This window comes from Leopardus geoffroyi, chromosome D2 (assembly GCF_018350155.1).
Source record: "Leopardus geoffroyi isolate Oge1 chromosome D2, O.geoffroyi_Oge1_pat1.0, whole genome shotgun sequence".
Lineage (NCBI taxonomy): Eukaryota > Metazoa > Chordata > Mammalia > Carnivora > Felidae > Leopardus > Leopardus geoffroyi.
The window spans coordinates 61,486,227-61,506,120 of NC_059334.1; the positions used below are offsets into that span (position 1 = coordinate 61,486,227).

A 19,894-nucleotide genomic window follows, 5' to 3' on the forward strand; every position below is an offset into this window, starting at 1 on the left:
TTACATTCCAGATGTCATTACAGTCAAAAGTCATAAGAATTTGCTTCCCTGTGTGGCTGGCTGGCGGGGAGGAGGTATGTTTCTGTGGTGACTTGTTTGCAAGAAAGGTTTTTTTTCCCTCTCTCTCCAAAGGGTGAGGATTACGCACGCAGTCTCCTACCTGCAGGACGAGATGGTTTAATCATCTGCTATCCCTCCCCTCCCCCCCAGCTCCTTCCCACCCCAGCTCAGTCTGTGATGGTAAAACTCACTGCCCAGCACCAGCAAACACCGTCTGTGGCTTCAGAACCATGGGGGGAGGGGGGAATGTAAGGGACAGGTCAGGAAATAAATGAATGCAGCATAAGCTGCTTCTTCCTCTTTTCCTTTCTTTCTTTTTTGAAAGAAAAAAAAAAAGCCCACTGGAATTGTCTAAACTGCAATGTAATCTCTTGCTCATTTAAAAGATCTCATTTTCTAATCATGTGCTTTGAGACATTTAATACTATTTCAATTATGCCGAGGAAATAATATAATTCCTTTATTTGAAAAATGATACTGAACCTCAGAGATCAGTTAAATCTACTGCTGGAATGGGGATTCTTTTTAAACTGTGTTGTTCCCTCTCTTCAAACAGCTGTAGCTGTACACAGATGGAAAAACATTTGGTCAGAAAGCAGCAAATTAGTGTTTTTCAGGACAGAATTCAGCTCCCGCAGCTCCCGCGTCTCCATTCGTCTAGATTTTATTTCTTCTTTGCATTGACATTTTTGCAGACCCAGTTCATGCCGTCCTTTGAGGGAAATGGGCAGAGAAAGGCAGTGTTAGTTGTAAGAAAGGCACAACGCGCTCAAACCCCGGAAGGGAGTGGGGGGCGGGGGGCGGGTGTCCTGGGTCCTCCCTCCCCTCCCCCTGAGCTCCAGGGAGTTTGGTGGCCCCAGGGGCCCACCTGGGTGACCGACCAGGCACAGTGGCCTCCTGGGGAGGAGAAAGGGGGGGGGGGGCCTCTGAGAGCCCAGGGGGAAGATGGGAGGGGGAGTGCCCAGTGTCTGAACTTGAGATGGATCCTCAGAAACTCCCTCTGAAAAAATAAACACATCTGCCTGGATCCAAGGCCTGATTGAAGAGCTATCAGAGATTCCAGCCATTTTTGGCTTTTTCTAAAAGCTGACCTTTGCTAGGGCATTTAATTCAATAAGTCACCCTTCTGGTGCCCCGGTGTGTTTACAGTGTGACAGTGTACACTTGGCTTAAATTTAATTTTTTTGGAAAAACAAGCCAACTGCAGTGTGTGTGTGACGAGACACACACTGGGACAATGTGCATTTCCCTCTCTTAGGGCAGCGCTACACCGAGGTGTAAAAGGGTTGGCCTGATTCTTGCAGCTTTAAGCACTACCAAGCTGAGGGACTGGGGAGAAGGTTCCCTTAAAGGCACAGTGACCTTGAACGTGTCCTCTCTTAGAAGGCTGGAGAGGGACAGGGGTAAAAACCACACAATGCCTACAGCCACCTGGCAGGCAGCATGATTTCTCATGGATGCCAGGTCTGCCAGAGATGACCTCCTTTTCAGCCCCCTCTGGAGCCATCCCTGAATGCTCTCCCTTTCCCCAGAGTCCCTCCGACCTTCAGGGGTGTATGGAGTTCCCTCAGAAGTCTCGCACAAAATCAAAGGAAGCTCCTGCAATGAGTCCCTTTCCTCTGCATCTGTAACACATACTCACTACGCTCCCAGTCACATTTGCACATCTCAGGGCACACATGACATGCAGAGCCCCGCATTTCCTGTGACCATGGAGCTAGTACTTGAACCTGAACAGCTGAGGCAGCTTAAAGTAATAAATATCAGCTGACACCCTTGGCCATTCGGAGCATTAATCCCATAAACAATACATCACTGCAAAACAACCAGCAGGCATCCTATCTCCTGGCTAATCTGACCATAACCTGAATTTACAGTGATTAAAACTCTGCCAGTTGCCATCAGAGCACTTGGGCAGGAGAACCAGATAATCTGTTGGCTGTCCCAGGGCAGACCTTAGGGTGTTTGCCAAGATGTGGCTGGCCATGGCTCAAAGCCCAAAGGTGGACAGCACCTGGCAACGGTGGGGGCAGGGGTGGGGGGATGCGGGGTGGGAGGAAGGTGGCTCCAAATGCATCTCCAGTTACAACTGGGTCAGATACTTACTCTGAAAAGCTGAGGCCAATTTTAAGACCATTTTATGAAAAGGATTAATTTAAAGAGAAGCATGTTTAATTTTAGTAGCTAATTGGTTTCCAGGAAAAAAAAAAAGATCACCTGCCAGGAGACAAAAAAGATTTTACAAATAAAAGAGCGATGAATAAGATAACCATCTTCTCTTTGCCTTCGAAGCTGAATAGCTCAGCACTTACGTAGCACTTTCCACCTTCAGGAACCCGTACGAACACTATCAAAAGGTGTGTACCTCAATATTTTCTCCTCTAGAGAGACTTGCAGATTTTATCAAATCTTCTCAGAGAAATCAAGAACCGTGTTCCCACACTACATGAATGGCACTTCCCCCCACCTCGTTTCATGGCTGGTTATGGGGAGGGGAGGGTTCTTTTTATTATATGTAACAGAACATGAATGCAGTCAAAGAGATAGGAAAAATATTTACTCAGCTGCAGGAACGCAAAGCAGAATGTGGAGGGTGAGGGGCAGCTTTTCCCCAGTTATCTGTTATGGAGGCAGAGGGGATTTAAACCAGGGAGCCCTGGCGGGGGGGGGGCAGTGTCTTCCAGATGTCTATGTGGGCCAGGGGTGGCAAAGCCCTTCCAACCACAGTCCTGCCAACAGAGGGCGCTCAGAGGTCAGCACCCACTGGCTGACCTGCTGGCCCCTAGGCCCGCACAGCTGCTGCCTGCAACCTGAAGGAGTGTGGGAAGCACGGGGAGAACGAATAAGGGCAAAGCCCTGTGGCTGCTCTGGCTCTCGGAGGAGGTTGTCCCAGTCTGAAGCGGCTGGAGGTTGGGGAACTGTACCTTTCCTGTTCGTATCCAGTGGAGAACCTGAGCTGGAGGTAAGAGGTATTGGGGAGGCCACGGTTAACGGGTTAATGCCTCTTCAATTAAATCAGGGCAGGCTGTGCCAAGCTGCCCACGGGAAAGGAAAGACAGTGGTGTTCTCCAGGATCCCTGAGACAAGAGTCCATGTCAGACTGGCCCGAGGCGGTGTTCGCAGAACCTAGCATTGTATCATGGTATCTGATCTACAGTAGACAATTAATTAGTTTTTTATAAGTTTATTTATTTACTTTTGTGGGGGAGGGGCAGGGAGGGAGAGAGAGAATCCCAAGCAGGCTCTGCATCCGGTCAGCAGGGAGCCGGATGTGGGGCTCGAACCATGAGACCATGACCTGAGCTGAAACCGAGAGTTGGAGGCCTAAACGACTGAGCTACCCAGGTGCCCCAGTAGACGCTTAATTTATATCTTTTAAATTAATCCTTGTAACAACGCCCGAAGTAAGCACTATTATAATTTCCACAGGACGGTGAGGAAATGGGGGCACAGAATCACGTGAGGCAGAGGCGGGCTGTGAACCCAGGCAAGAGCTCCAGCACCCTCCCTCTTTAGCCAGTTACCATTTCTCAGTGAATGCCTCAAGCTTAGAGAGAAGGTGGGAATCGCCCTGAAGTTGGGAAAGAGGGCGATCCAGGGTCTTCTTCGTTATGACTTCCAGCTGATACAGGGTCATGAGACCGGAAGAGCCCCCAGCCAGGCACCCTGCTCGGTTTTGCTGCAGCTCAGGTGCCAGAGGCTGTTTTTGGCCACTTAACTCTCAGGATTCCCGGCTGCTGCGTGTGGAAGCCTGCATATTTACCTTGCGATCATTAGCATATTAACTATGTGCCAGACCACTGCCTCCGGTGGCAAGTCCACGTTTAGAGGAAACTAAGAGGAAGGACCCTCTCTGCTCCTCGTGTTACCACACTGCTCTAACACTGCTCGCGCCTCAACTCGGCAAGGCTTTGTTTTTTAAAAACCGATGACTGGGTAAAGGTGATCATCTACTTGAAGCAGGTTACTGCTTTGCCTCTAAAGAAGGAAATGAACTCATAGGTTTGTTTAATGGTTGAACTTTTATTGTTTAAAAACTGGTTTGACCAAATTTTTGCACATTTGATCTTCGTCACAGGACGACAGTCTTATGGCACGGGTAGCCCTCCCCTCTCTTCCTCCACCACAACCTCCCTCTGACCAGCTTTGCTGAAACTGGATCTGAATTGATTAGCTTCAGTGCAATAATAGAGACTAAAGAGAGACCTCGACCCTCAAATACTGGGCTTTGTTTAGCATCATGGAAAGGAAAGGCATTTTACTATGTCATGATGTTATTCCCTATGATAAATGCTGGGAAACATACAAGGCTCCCCCTAACCACATGGGTGGAGGCCAAGGAGTCACACACAGATCCCTGCGTTCCAAGATTGGAGGTGCGATGCCCCTTTCTAGGGAAGAGTGGTCTCTGACTGCGCTGCTCCTTTGAGCTTGCTCTCTCTACAGTGCATCCATCACTGCCTGATGGTTGGAAGAGAGCAGTAGTAGCCGTGGTTGGGTGGGCCTGGCTTGTAATGCCATGAGGACTAAGCAGTCACATCAGTAATTGCTTTAAGATGACAAGGAGCTCAGAGCACTGCTGTCTATCCTGTTGTGCCACTGGGCCCCCAGGGTCAAGGAGCAGCTGGGTGCAGCGTACATAAGATATTGCTTGCTATTAATATTTTTTCTGGAGACAAAGGGTACTGTACCAGAGAGGTAGCAAAATTGCATGTCCCAAGTTTGTTTTCTTGGTCTACGGAGAGGCTTGAAAATTTAAAAATAAACCTGAGGTCTGACTTGTAGATAAGCAGTTCCACATACACTTGAGTCAAAAATAACTGATGTCAGGCCTTAGAAAGAAGTGGTAAATGTCGTGTTTTTTCTTTTTTTTAAATACTGAAATTCTGTTGGCTTATTAAGGGAAAAATCCCCTAGATCAAGGAAAAAAGCAACAAAAACAAGAAACTTGGCCAGTGAATGTTTAACGGCCATCTGCAAAGCACTCTGAAGTGCAGCTCACACATCGGGGCTCAGACTGCTAGTGGTCTTTTCTACGTAGGTTAGATGGTTGTGAGCCAGATCGTTACTCCTGTTCGGAGAGGGAAGACAGGGAATGTGGGAGAGATGTGGGAAAGAAGGTGAGCACAAGGTGGAGGGCCCGGAGAGCAATCCCCAGGGAAACCTTCTGCTAGCTCCAAACTACTGGTGTAGACAGGCCTCGGTTATGACTGATGCTAGAGGCCAGGTTGAAACTGCTGATCTCTGTGCTGAAATGAAATGAAAATCTGGTGTAATTTTAGTTAAATACACATTGGTGTTTTAGAGAGGGAGTATCTTCAAACACCTGGAACTGTACAAGAGCAGAGGAGAGCTGTGGTTTGGGGTTCCAATTCAGGTTTGCAGGTGGAAGAGGGACTGACTTCACTACCTTCCTCTGGCTCTAAGCCAGATCCTTTGTTCACTATTTTCTAGGCGCCCAGGAACAGAAGAGAGTCCTGGAGCCAGATGTCATGCACTGGGACAGGGCCGAGCCCCAAGGGCACAGAGGGAGGCTGCCCCCATGTCTGCAAGGCAGTCTGGCTGAGGGGGCTGCAGGTCTCCCATCCCAGACATTTTTCAGTTTCTCCTCTCTCTGCATTCAACTACTTGACATAACTGGGTCTTTTCTGTTCACTCCTCGGGATTATGCGCCTCTCAGCAGGACAGAGTTTCTAAGATTGATGTTCTCCTTCAGTTTCTAGTGCCCTTTACCTATGCTCTGCTTTTGACAGTTTCCCATGAAAACCTGCTTTAATCACATGATGGCCTGGCCTCCTCATCACCATCAATCAGGCAAAGAAAGACTTGTTCTGAACTCTCCCAAAGCCCTCAAAAGTCAATTTCCACACCCAGAGCAGGAGCTATTGAACAACACGTGGACCGCCTGTCCTTGTAAAGACCGCACATGTTTGCCTCCAGAATATCAGGTAGAAGAAGAACCTGAAATCCATCCCAGGAATCACTAACTTTCATAATCTCAAATTACGTGTCTAAACTACTCAGCTAAGGAGAAATGATACACCTGCCCCATCAGTCCGGAGGGTTTAGCTCAGATCTGTGGCTGCTCCTCCGTTCACCCACCTGAGGGTGTCACTTTTCTGGGAGGAGGCAGGTCTCACAAATGAATTTAGATTAAACATATACACTCAAGCACAATGTAAATAGGGACATTATCTTTGAACACCTGAAACTGTCACAGAAATTCCAGGTCTTTTTTAAAACCTCTGTACAATTTCTTTCAGGGTCATTAGAGCTGGGGTGCCAGATGTTACTTGACCCATTTAACGCCTGATCAAGCTTTGCCCATTACTGACCAGTTTTCAGGGGGTAGTGAGTGGAAAAGTGGGAGGGTAGAGTGGGAGGAGGAAACAGGAGTTTAGGGAATTTTAGTAATTATTACACAGTATCCATGCCTGAAAGTGATCTTATGGACATTTTTCTAGTGATGCCTTTCATTTTGAGGAATACTTAAAGCCTTAATGAGTTAAGAATCATTAAAGTCTTGCACTTGAACTAAGCAATGCAGGAAAAGAATTCCATGTAAGTGACTCTTTTTAAAGTGAAAACCAAGAAACTGGCTGAGTGGGCAAGAGCGGGAGTCAGAAGTATTACCTGAGGGAGGGACATGGTCAATCAGTACCTCACAATGAAAAGCGACTCCACAGAAAACTCCACAGAAAACTCCCCGACCTTTCTCCAGTCCCCAAAGGTTACCATTAAAGGACAATAGACAGCAGATTCCCTTCTTAATTAACATTTTTATTAAATAACCCATTTCAAATAATGGTTAAATTCTCTAAATTTATATCATTCTATTAACCATAATCTAATCTCATTAACCTTGAAATCCCAGTCTTAACTACCCAATTCTATACACCATGGTACTATCTACTAAACTAATTAAGTGACCTTCAAACTATTTCTCCTCCATATAAAATCATTATTTTTTTGGTTCACAGTTCTTTGTTGTATCTCTCTTGATATCATTTCTTTTGAACCTGGTTGCTGAAGGTCCTGATCTGAGAAGAACTTTCTGAACAAAATCAAACCACACATGACTATTTCACTCGATTCAAACTGGTTGATTTTAAAGCCCTCCCCTCCCACCCCCACCCTCTGTCTAATAGCTCACTGCGTCTTTTTTGGCATAAAGATCCTGTGACTTAAAGGGAACTCCATTTCTACAGTGGTGATGACACAGCCAGGAACACAGAGCTCTCTACCCTTGTAATCTCCACCTGACTGGAGAGGGGGAGCAGAGGCCAGGCAGACAATGACGAGGGCTCCCTCCCAACCTCCAGGCCCCTCTGAAGAAGCACCCTTGACTTGAATGCCACTACTCTAAATACTGATTCTAGATAACTCTAGGCCTCCTTCTGACATCCCTAAGGCTGGTTGAAGAAACAAGAGACTCACTGTTAATTCCAGCTTTGCTTTTTCTTCCTTTTGGCACTCTGGCCCAGTGAGGATTACAGAGCAGTCAGTTCCCACTTTCTCAGGCGTATGCACACAAAATGTATTTATTTCCTCCAGTCCCACCTTTAGAGTCCCCATCTCAAGATGTTCTTTTTTTTTTTTTTTTTTCAAATCTATACCCAGAGTGGGGCTCGAACTCATCAAGAGTCCCATGCTCTACCAACTGAGCCAGCCAGGGATCCTTGTTCTCTACTTTCTATATTTGCATTCTAAACCATTTAGAGGCAGAATCCTCTTCCTGAAGTAGTTTGTGCAAACACAAGAAAGCTACTGTCTTTTCCCGGGCCTCCTCCTCCCCAAAATAACCTCAGGCTTCCTGAATAGCATTTTATGCACAATCCAGGTAACTGCCTTAGGCAAAACTTGGGTTTCTTTTTCTAAGTGAGAAGCTAAATAAAATGATTAAAGTTTACCTATCAAAACCATCCTGGGTTGTAGCATACTTGTTGGACCAGCTTGTAAATTAAGCTGAAAAATGCAGTTAATTTGAAACCTGATAGACCTATAATCACATATGTGACTGCCATTTTATGGAGGAGACTTGAGAAGAAAAAACTATTAGTGGGATTAGTTCCTTTGTTGAGCAGGATTAGGGGAGAGTAAAGAACTTTTCAGTTTTTGGTTTTATATACTTGTATATGATTAACAATTACTTTTAATATATTACTTTTATAATCAGAGTCTAGAAAGGAAGGACAGAAATAAGAGTCCACACCTGCCCCCTCCCCAAACCTAAAACTCACAGAGACCCACAGAGCTCTGCCATCCATTCTGGGGACGCAGCGAAGGTAATGTCTGGCTACTTGAGAGCCCCGTAACGCGCACGCGCACGGAGCGTTTCCGAGGGTGCAGGTATTGAGGAGTGTGGAGGAGGAGGCGCCTGCCCTGTGCTGGCTGGTCTGCCCTCAGATCCGGAGGCCAAGCACGGGAGCAGGCTCTGGCTGTTTGTGTAACAAAAAGAAAAAATCCAAGGCAGCAAACAGATGGAACAACTGAGATAATTCTTGGAAGTGACTATTTGCTTGAGATAAAAGCAGTCAGGCAGTTTTAAGACAAATCAATGTCAAATGTCTCAGGAGAGAGGGAAAAAGGGTATTAGAAGGGAAATGGAGAGAGGCTGCAGGACAAAAATTGAGAATCAAATCCCAACAAACCAAGCTGAGAGAAAAGCAAACCGGCCATGCTATTATGACACACACCATATGGCAATGAGGGAAGAAGATACCATTTCTTCAGATGTTGTTAAGCCCCACAGCATCCTAGAGCAGTAGTGCCTGGTTCTCACAACACTGTGTCACTTCCCTGGCAGGTATACCAGATGTTTAAAATGAGGCATGGGGAACATGCTGGGGCTCCAGCTGGGGCTCCAGGCTCCAGCCCTGAGTGTCAACTGGTCTGAGGCTGCCTGGTGGGAAGCATCAGAGCTGAAATGGTTTATCATTCTTGGAGGATGTAGACTCTCAGGTATCTGGGATACAACCATTTTCTGCCCTAAATTAATAACAAATGAGGGGGAGACTGCTCTTCTGGTATACGGTTCCTCAGTATAAAGCATGATGGGGCTTTCTGTCAGCAGAAGCCTCCCGGCGGGAAACCAACCTGAAGTAACAGGAAAGAGACACCAACCCCGCGGGCAGTGGAGATAGCCAACAGAAAAATCAAAACACTTCTAGGATAACTGGTGTGCGTACTGTTGATGGCTGTTACCGCGGGAACACAACTATTTAGCATCCATAATATTAGACACAACACAAACCCCCCAACCCAATCATCAAAGAATCCTAGAGTTAGAAAGCATCTCCGAAGGTCTTCGGTTCTGACCTCCTACCCAGTGGGGTAGTCTGTCCTGTGTGTGGGTGGTTTATCTGTGGCTTTCCTGGAACAGTTAATGATTATCAGATTGGTTGCTAAGTAAAAAGAACCAAACTCCTCTGTGCCCTTCACATCCTGGAGCGGTTCATCTACTAATCGAAAGCTATTTGTTTCAGATCTTTTTCTATCTAGATCAGCCCAACCAGTGAGACAGACCACGCTGGTTGGGTGCCACGTTGCCAGGTAACCAAGCCTTCTGGTAATCTCACCTGAACGCCCTCGCCTGTGAGAGCTGAGCAGGACTGGATCTGCCAGACTCGGTCTCGGATGGTGTGCAGATTCAGTCCTTCTGCGATTTCAGAGGCAGGGGCTGCCGTGAGCAAATCCTGCTTGTTAGCAAAGATGAGCACTGGCACACAACTTAGTTTTTCTTCCTCCAGTAATTCAGCTAGTTCCTGGATCATTTTGGGAATGGATGGGAAGGGAAGGATGAAAACGATGATATTTAACCAGGTACTTCTAATTAGAAAACAAATAATAGTATTAAGCTGATCAACTAGCAACTTCCAAGGGTAGTGGTTCTCAAACTCGAGGCTGTGGAAAAATTCCCTGGCAGATTTCTGGGCCCATCCCAGAGTAGGTGACTGTGGGATGTTTGAGGTAGGGCCTAGGAATCTGCATTTCAATACACTCCCCAGGTGGCTCTGCTATAGGGGATTCAGAGATCATACTTTAAGAAATGCTGTTAAAAAGAAAACACAGGTTGTGGACGGAGATTTAAAATTTACTCAAGGCTATTTTCTGCAAATGACTTTCAATGCACACACACACACACACACATTTTAAACTGAAAATGACAATGACTTTATAGACTAATTCTGTTTCCTCAATCTCTACCTTCAAAACATGCATGCATGTGCACTGCACTTCATCAAACCCACATCCTAAAATCCATTTGGCAACATCTCTGATGTTTTGGTTACTGGTTGGGGTCTACACGTATGCTGATTCTGTCTGCAATATGCATAGGAGAGGGTATGTATTTACCTAAGAGGACTCCCCTCTTCCCTATGAAACTCACATTTTAGCTACTTAAGATACTTAGGCTGTCAAAGGGAACTGGAGGGTTCAAGAGGCAGATCATTCTATAACACCCTTTACCCCTAAGCTCATGTTTAGCATTGCTTCACATGAGTGATGACAGAGAAACCATCAAGGTATGGAAAGGAGAGGGGTTGTCTCCAGGAGTCTGGAAAGTTCTCAAACTAATTTTCAGGAAAAAGGAACATAAACATGGGGAGTACTACCTTTGGAAGGCCAACTGTGGTAGTTTAGGACACAGGCCAAGGACTCTGCACAATTCTCTAAAGAGGTCATTCTTCTTCTTGCTCCTTATCAGTATATTCAGTCTCGGTAAAATGGTCTATGCCCGCTGCTTCTCTATTTAAAATTGTGTTCACAAATTGCACCGTGTAATCATGTTGACATGTACTTTGCATTTGAAGCCATATTTGGGTTCAAAGCATATCTACTCTTGGCTTGGAAGCAAGGGCAGCTTAGTCTTGGCTTGCATATTTCCTAAGATCCCCTCAAATTTGTCAAAGGTACCCTTGGATCAATTAGGTTGGTATTGAAAACTGTACCCAGAAATGACAAATGAACTGTTCCTCGGGATTCATTTCTCAGTGGCCTGGGAAGACACTGGAAGAGCTTTTGGGCATGGTGGTAAGGTCCATTTGCTTATATCTTGGTTTATTTAATTTGACTAAAACTCAAAGGCTGTAACCAAAAAATAGTTTAAAGGATTCTCAAGTAATTTCCTTATAGGAAACCTTTTTTTCCTGTTTTTTTTTTTTTTTTTTTTTTTTTTTTTTTGCAACTGGTATTTTTGCCTGCTTGCCAGAAAGACTGCCTTGTTTAAACCTCAAAGGTTAAACAACAATACCTTCCTCACTCTCATATATTTACAAGGTAGATTAATGAATACCCAGTTATTTTAAAAATATCTCAACAGAAGAATTATTTACCTGACCCGTCTCTTCAAATCTTTTTCTGTCTGCGCTGTCAATTACATATATCTGTAAAGTAAAAGGAGAAGGTTACTTTAATAAGCAGATATGGAAAAAGACGGGGCACTTTCTGCGGAAGGAGCAAAGAATCCCCAGTCAGTAGATTTCTCATTAGCGCAGCATACAGAAACTGAACTGAAAACTCTTACCTCATCTATGCATGCAAAGTAAACTAACAAATTAATTGATTGATTAAATGGGGGTATCCAAAAAATATGTCCAGCTAAGAGATGTCAGGAGAACCAAGCAGGACAAAAACAGCTACGTGTGTTGTGCACTCACTAAACATTCTTGCTTAGATTTACCCTGTTAATTCTTGTTATGACCCTATGAGATCAGTTTCATTATTCTCCCATTTTATGCAAAGACAAACATGAGCCCAAAGAAGTTAAGTTCGTTGTTCAAGTTCTATCTGGTACTCAACAAGAGTGGGATTCAAACCCGGACCTACCCAACAGTAAAGTCCACAGGTGCTCTTAAGCACTCTGCTGTTCTGCTTCCCAAAATGTCAGAAAGGGATGGTGTTTTGAGGCATTTACAAGTGCTATAGTCCTGGAACATCATGGCTCTGAAAGGACATCCTGTAGTATGAACTATACACTGACTTCAGGTGCTGAGGTAGGAGACCCTCTGATCTCCATTCCATCCCCACCTTCTTAGGCTTGCCGGGAGGTTAAGATCAAGTACTGGAAATAGCAAGGGTTTCGCCAGAAGTAAGAGAAGTCTCAAGATTCTCTGTTAAAATGATAAATCCCAAGCTTTTTCTCCCATCACTGAATTTTATTAATTGCATAAATAACATCCTATAATAACAAGGGAAATGAAGACCAAAAAAGAAAAATCATCTATAGTTTTAGAACCCAAACACGTTAATTATTTTAATTTCTTATGAAAGTTCCCTTCTAATTCCTTATAATTAAAAAAGAAAATTAGTCGGGGCGCCTGGGTGGCGCAGTCGGTTAAGCGTCCGACTTCAGCCAGGTCACGATCTCGCGGTCTGCGAGTTCGAGCCCCGCGTCGGGCTCTGGGCTGATGGCTCAGAGCCTGGAGCCTGTTTCCGATTCTGTGTTTCCCTCTCTCTCTGCCCCTCCCCCGTTCATGCTCTGTCTCTCTCTGTCCCAAAAATAAATAAACGTTGAAAAAAAAAAAATTAAAAAAAAAAAAAAAGAAAATTAGAGATATAATTTTGTAGGCCTTTTTTTCATTAAATGACAAATGTTTTCCCAGTTGCTAATCTTAAAAATTATCAAATTTGCAAATCTTTTTATTTAAAAAGATGTTTATTTATTTTTGAGGGAGGGAGATAGGGAGCGGCAGAGAGAGAACCCCAAGCAGGCTCCACACTGTCAGCACAGAGTCTGATGCGGGGCTTGAACTCATGAACCGGGAGATTATGACCTGAGCCAGAATCAAGAGTCAGGTGCTTAACTGACTAAGCCACCCAGGTGCCCCTGCAAAAGAATTGTTATTGGGAGCGCCTGGGTGGCTCAGTCAGTTAAACGCCCAACTCTTGGTTTCAGCTCAGGTCATGATCTCATGGTTTGTGAGTTTGAGCCCCGTGTCTGGCTCTGTGCTGACAGCATGGAGCCTGCTTGGGGTTCTCTCTCTTCTTCTCTCTCTCTGCCGCTCCCTGGCTTGCTCTCTCTCTCTCTCTCTCTCTCTCTCAAAAAAAATAGACATTTAAAAACATTAAAAAAGAATTGTTATTAAACTAATGGTATTAATGGAAACACTCTTTTAAAAGAGAATATTCACCAAAAAGCAACAATAAAAAAACCAATCTGCAAGTCTCACCTTTACCTCCCTTCAATTACATAAACTGGTACACCATGATGCACACAGGCGTTTCTGTATGCATGTCCAACTCTGAGCTATTCTGAAAATTCACTCTTTTGAAAGAAAAATTAAAATTCCTTTGCTTAATGCTCTCTCATTTAGAGTAGTGCCAAATATTACAGTGGGAGCCAAGTTTCAGCCTTTCCTCTGAAGAATACCCTATGTTTCTACCTATGTGTCTTTCATGGAGAATCACAGGAGAATGAAAGATGGATGTGTTTGGCCTTGGGTTTTTTTTTTTGTTTTTTTTTTTTTTTGCAGCCTTATTGTTGTTGTTAATATTACTCTGACTCAATGTCAATACGTGCATTAATGGCTTCCGCACACCACAGATACCCCAGATTTGATACTGACTGATAAGTAAGCATGTAGAACATGGTGGTAGCTTTGTTTTTCTCCTGGAGGGGTGGGCATTTTTAAAGTAGCAGGCGTTGAAGGGGCGCCTGGGTGGCTCAGTCAGTTAAGCGTCCTACTTTGGCTCAGGTCATGATCTTATGGCTCATTGAGTTCGAGCCTGCTTTGGATTCTGTGTCTCCCCATCTCTCTGCCCCTTCCCTCCCACCCCCCAAGTCACACTCTGTCTCTCCCTCTCTCAAAAATAAACATTTAAAAAATGTTTTTGAAAAGGAGGCATTGTATAAACATAGATGTGGAAAGAAGGAATGCAGTGGGAGAGTAAACCTCAATATAGAGTTGATTGTAGTTAGTTGGGGGTCTACAGGCGACTAGGATGGTCTTCACTCAGGCAACAGTGCCAGGGAGGGAAGAGGGGTCAGGTGATCGCTGGGAGGGGGTTTTGGGCTCAGAGGGCTGCCCAAAGGCAGGAAGCAGGTCATTGGGCAAGAAAGAAATTATAAAGTAGCAAAAACTCTGCTTGGGAGCAAAGGGTGTAAGAAGGTAAGAGTGGAAAGAGGAGGCTGAGACAAGGCTGAGAAGACAAAGACACAGTTAGGAAATTGATGTCTGACATGATGAAAAACAGGCAGTTGGAGAGAAGTGAGGACGGGAAAGGTGGTTTAAATCACACACAAGAAAGATTACCAAATACCAGAGTCTGAAGGTGAATGAGAAGGCATTTTTAACTTAAAATTGCTAAATTACTTGCTATTTATTGCTTTGACATGAAATTTCACAGGAAACATTTTCATTAAAAGATACAAAAGGGGGCGCCTGGGTGGCGCAGTCGGTTAAGCGTCCGACTTCAGCCAGGTCACGATCTCGCGGTCCATGAGTTCGAGCCCCGCGTCGGGCTCTGGGCTGATGGCTCAGAGCCTGGAGCCTGTTTCCGATTCTGTGTCTCCCTCTCTCTCTGCCCCTCCCCTGTTCATGCTCTGTCTCTCTCTGTCCCAAAAATAAATAAACGTTGAAAAAAAATTAAAAAAAAAAAAAAGATACAAAAGGAGGAGGCACCTGGTGGGCTCAGTTGGTGGAGTCTGTGACTCCTGATCTCTCTCTGGATCATGAGTTTGAGGCCTACGTTAGGGGTAGAGATTACTTAAGAAAAAATTCAAAAGGAAAATTTTACTCAACTACACATAAATTCTATCATTTAGTATGTTTCCCACATAACTTAAAAAATTTGAAAATTACTACACAGTAATTCCTGGAGTCTATAAAATAACTGCTGAATTTATTAAAAGGGCCAAGTAAAAAGTCATTAGCACAAGCCAGTTTTTGGTGATCCCACAAATTTGTTTTTCTGCAGTTCTCCCTGTCACCTCCCTTCCCCAGTGCTGTCCAGTGTCTTCATGCGAGTATCTGTTTTCTTCTGGTCAATAGCTAAGGATAAGGGTAGCCTTCTATCTTTTTTTTTTTTTTTTTTTTTTTTTTTTTAAGTAGCTGTTAATCTAGTCATGTAAAAAAAAAGTTTTTAGAAACTTTTTAATCCAAAGGGTGCCTGGGTGGCTCAGTCGGTTAAGTGTATGACTCTTGGTTTCACTTCAGGTCATGATCTCAGGGTTTGGGAGATTGAGCCCTGCATGGGGCTCTGTGCTGACAGCTCAGAGTCTGGGACTCTTTCTCTCTCTCTCTGCTCCTCCCCTGCTCACACTCTCTCTCTCTCTCTCTCAAAATAAATAAATAGGGGCGCCTGGGTGGCTCAGTTGGTTAAACGTCAAACTTTAGCTCCGGTCATGATCTCATAGTTTGTGGATTGGAGCCCGGTGTCCGGCTCTGTGCTGACAGCTCACAGCCTGGAGCCTGCTTTGGATTCTGTCTCCCTCTCTCTCTGTCCCTCCCCCACTCATGCTCTCTCTCTCTCTCCTAAAAATAAATAAACATTAATAAATAAATAAACCTTAAAAAAAAAAAGAAAGTTTTTAATCCCAAAACAAACTACTACTAAAAAAAAAAATACTCTGAAAGTATCAGGGAAAGTTAAATGTTTATAGTGCTCCTGACTGATCTTAAAACCTTCAAAAGTCAAGTTTCATAAAGCTATTCTAAAATCAAGTTACTGGTATCATGGTACTCAGAATGATGCTTTAGGTAAAGCAAGGCCAATTCATATCTTCTTTGGCAATTGTTTGGAATTTTTTATTTGGTTGTGGGAGGAAGAGCTAGAGAAAAAGATTTTTTCTTGATGGAAGGTCAACCAACTCTATCCAGAGACTAGTTAGTTATCTAGCATGGGAAGGGAGAAGCTCTTTGTTTCTCCTCTTGCTTCTGGTCCTCCTCCCTCCTGCTGCCACCTCTTGGCCATTTTACTGGTCCTAAGTATTTCTCAAGAGGGGCAAGCAGAGATGAAGAGAGATGACATTAACGAGTGGGATTTTTATGTTAGCTCCAGCAAAAGTCTAAGAGGAAGCTGAAATTGACAAGTAAGGTTTTTGGGTAACGTGGTTTTTGATGATTTGTGCTCTAGTAGTATGCTTGATGCTCAGGTGTGAGTGATATCATGGAAATAATGCAAGAGACCGTTTGAGATCCATCTCACTTGATGCCTCTACTCTGGATATGGAAATGATGACACTTGCTTTGTTTATATTGTTACATTTGAACAAAAAACCGGTAATAAAGTAAATGGAGTTTAGTAGTAATAGTACCATATCTGAAAAAATTTGTGTATTTTCTAATCTGTCAAAAAGCTGTTATTTTCTGGCCCAAGAGAAATGGAAGACTTTCTATCCCCTCCCTTTTATGATCCCTCAAGTTTTGTTTCCCAGTCACTCTCCCTAAATTATTAAAGCTGAAGTCAGCTGTTGTCAATATCATTTTCCCTGAGAATAACCGGCATTTTTAGGAGTTTCCCTGACTCTTTCAAACCTCTAGAGAACCAATGAATGTTTAAAAGTGGGGTTTGTCAATCTTTTCCTACAAGGAGTCAGGTGGTAAATATTTTAGGCTTTGTGGCCTATACAATCTCTTTCATAAGTACTGAACTTTGTTATTGTAGTGTAGAAGCAACCATAAAAAAATCTAAACAAGTGGACGTGGTTGTGTCCCAATAGTACTTTATTTGTGGACACTGAACTTGAAATTTCATATTATTTTCACGTGTTGTGAAATCTTCTTTTTTCAATTTTTTCCCCCAACCATTTAAAGATGTAAAAACCGGGGCGCCTAGGTGGCTCAGTCGGTTGAGCGTCTGACTTCGGCTCAGGTCATGGTCTCATGGTTTGTGAGTTTGAGCCCTGCGTCGGGCTCTGTGCTGATGGCTCAGAAGCCTGGAGCCTGCTTCAGATTCTGTGTCTCCCTCTCTCTCTGCCCCTTCCCCGCTCATGCTCTCTCTCTCTCTGTCTCTCAAAAATGAATAAACGTTACGGGGCGCCTGGGTGGCGCAGTCGGTTAAGCGTCCGACTTCAGCCAGGTCACGATCTCGCGGTCCGTGAGTTCGAGCCCCGCGTCAGGCTCTGGGTTGATGGCTCAGAGCCTGGAGCCTGTTTCCGATTCTGTGTCTCCCTCTCTCTCTGCCCCTCCCCCGTTCATACTCTGTCTCTCTCTGTCCCAAAAATAAATAAACGTTGAAAAAAAAAATTAAAAAAAAAATGAATAAACGTTAGAAAAAAAATAAAAAATAAAATAAAAATAAAAAATAAAAATGTAAAAAACATTCTTTGCTCACAGGCTACATAACAATAGGAGGTAGTCTGGATCAGTTTGTCAGACACCTGCTCCAAAGTAAGAATTTCTTATTGCACTCTAGAGATAAAAGAATTAACCAGGCAACTAAATGTGTCAAGCTTCAACCCTGCTCTTCTAGGCAGTATGGAGGCTAGGGTAATAGGTCTTTTCAACTAACAATGAATAACTATTAAATACAGACAAACTAATATAACCCATCAACCACTGCCACTCCAAACTGCTTATGAAACTGGCAGACAGGGCTGAGTCACCGGCCTTAGACTCTAACCCTGGGGACTCAGCTGCTCCCCCAGACTTGTTTAATCTCAAACAGCACTGGAAAATAATGAAAGGTTAACTCGGAATCCAAAACACTGTCTGGAATTAGCAGTCTAAGGTGGCTGGAGAAAGCTCCTCTGGGGCAGCTCTGAACTGACTTTTACTGGATTGTACGATAATTCCTGGGCACTCTCGGCTAATAAGAAGTGTGGAATCCTGGGTCATGTTACAAATACCTTGCAGTCTACCCTCAAGGTGTTAGAGCTTGTGATTTAAAATTACCCTGATCTGTGGAGCAGAAAGTTTTAGGGGCCTCCTTATGGAGCCTCACGGTCATTAATGTCCTTATATATTGCTCTTATTTGGGTATTTCTTTCAAAGTACCTAATCTAGCAGATGAACAAACTGAACTGCTATTTTTCTCAACCATCTGCTTTTTCCTAACAGCTCCCCCCACCACCAATTTTATTGAGATATAACTGGCATAGAGCACTGTACAAGTTGAAGGTGTACAGCATAGTGATTTGACTTGAGGGGCGCCTGGGTGGCTCAGTTGGTTAAGCGTCCAACTTCAGCTCAGGTCATGATATCACAGTTCATGGATTCAAGCCCCACATCTGGCTCTGTGCTGACAGCTCACAGCCTGGAGCCTGTTTCGGATTTGTGTCTCCCTCTCTCTCTGCCCCTCCCCTGCTCATGCTCTGTCTCTCTCAAAAATAAACAAACATAAAAAAAAATGATTTGACTTGAATCTACAGTTTCACTGATTCACTTTAATTTTTAAGCAGTTTTTATTTATAGTATTGGATAGATGGCACGTACAGTTCCATGTACCCCACCTCACCTCAACTCCCTCCTCCAGCCTCCCCTAGTAACATCTTGCATTAGTGTGGCGGCACATTTGTCACAGTTCATGAACCAATATTGATATATCAGGTTCATTCTCTGTTTTAAAGTTCTATGGGTTTCAACTGACCCATAATAACATGTAAACATCTTACAGTTTCATAGAGAATAGTTATTCTAAAAACCCTCTGTATGTTGCCTACTCATCCATCCCTCCACTCCCCCCTTCCCCCACCCAGGGAGTTGGCAACCACTAATCTTTTACTTGTAGAGATTTTTACTAATTTCTATAGTTTGCCTTTTAAAAAATGTCATATCGTTGAAAATAGTATGTATCTTTTTCAGATTGACTTTCACTTAGCAGTATGCGTTTAAATTTCCTCCATGTCTTTTTGTGGCTTGATAGGTTATCAAAAATTTTTTTAAATAAATATTTTTTCATTTCTTTTTATCAAGAAATAGCATCCTATTATATAGATGTACCACAGTTTGTTTATTCATTCACCTACCGCAGGACATCTCAGTTGCTTCCAATTTTTGGTAATTATGAATAAAGTAATAAATAAGTATTCATGTGCCAGATTTTGTGTGGATATAAGTTTTCATCTAATTAGTTAGATTCCTTGAAGAGTGACTGCTGGATCACAGAGTTTGGTAAGACTATATTTAGCTTTGTAAGAAACTGCAAACTGTCTTCCAAAGTGGTTATACCATTTTGCATTCCTGCCAGCAATGAATAGGACTTCCTTCATCCTTGTCAGCATTTGGTATTGTCAGTTTTTTGGATTTTAGCCATTCTAGTAGATATGTAGTGGCATTTCAACGTTTTAATTTTCAGGTCCCTAAGATGTTGAACATCTTTTCATATGCTTATCTGTGTATCTTCCATGGTGAGGTGTCTGTTCAGATCTTTTGCCCATTTTTAATTCGGTTGTTTGTTTTCTTATTGTTGAGTTTTAAGAGTTCTTTTTGTATTTTAGATATAAGTACTTTATCAGATATGTGCTTTACAAATATTTTCCCTTAGCCTGTGGCTTGTCTCTTCATTTTCTTAACAGTGTCTTTCTTTTTTCTTTTCTTTTCTTCTCTTTCTTTTCTTTTTTTAGAGAGAGAGAGAAAGAGGGCACAAGTGAGCAAGGGGTAGAGAGAGAATCTCAGGAGGGGGTGAGAGAGAAAGAAGTGGGGCTCACCTAAAGTGGGGTTCATATTCACCCGAAGCAGGGCTCGAGATCACCCCATGTGGGACTCAAACTCACGAACTGTGAGATCATGACCTGGGCTGAAGTCAGATGCTTAATGAAAGAACCACCCAGGCACCCACAGTGTCTTTCTCAGAGCAGAAGTTTTAAATTCTAATAAAGTATGTCTTACAAATTTTTGCTTCATGGATTATGCTTTTGGTACTATACCTAAAACCTTATTACCAAACCCAG

At 43.6% G+C, this 19,894-nt stretch overlaps 2 protein-coding genes across 3 annotated transcripts in view; one reads left to right on the forward strand and one right to left on the reverse strand.

Annotated features, from left to right (window-relative positions):
* Positions 1-493: 493 nt before the first annotated feature.
* Positions 494-19,894, reverse strand: part of ARL3 (ADP ribosylation factor like GTPase 3) — a 38,405-nt gene continuing 19,004 nt past the window's right edge. For both annotated transcript variants that reach the window (XM_045438740.1, XM_045438739.1), the window contains exons 4-6: positions 11,397-11,447; positions 9,639-9,824; positions 494-772 (exon numbers count right to left, since the gene is read on the reverse strand). In XM_045438740.1, coding sequence (XP_045294696.1) covers positions 725-772; positions 9,639-9,824; positions 11,397-11,447 — 285 coding nt within the window. In that variant the 3' untranslated portion in view covers positions 494-724. The remainder of the gene's footprint in view (positions 773-9,638; positions 9,825-11,396; positions 11,448-19,894) is intronic.
* Positions 2,870-19,894, forward strand: part of SFXN2 (sideroflexin 2) — a 60,540-nt gene continuing 43,515 nt past the window's right edge. Inside the window, exon 1 of the mRNA XM_045438735.1 lies at positions 2,870-3,022. The gene's annotated coding sequence lies outside the window, so the exon portion shown is untranslated. The remainder of the gene's footprint in view (positions 3,023-19,894) is intronic.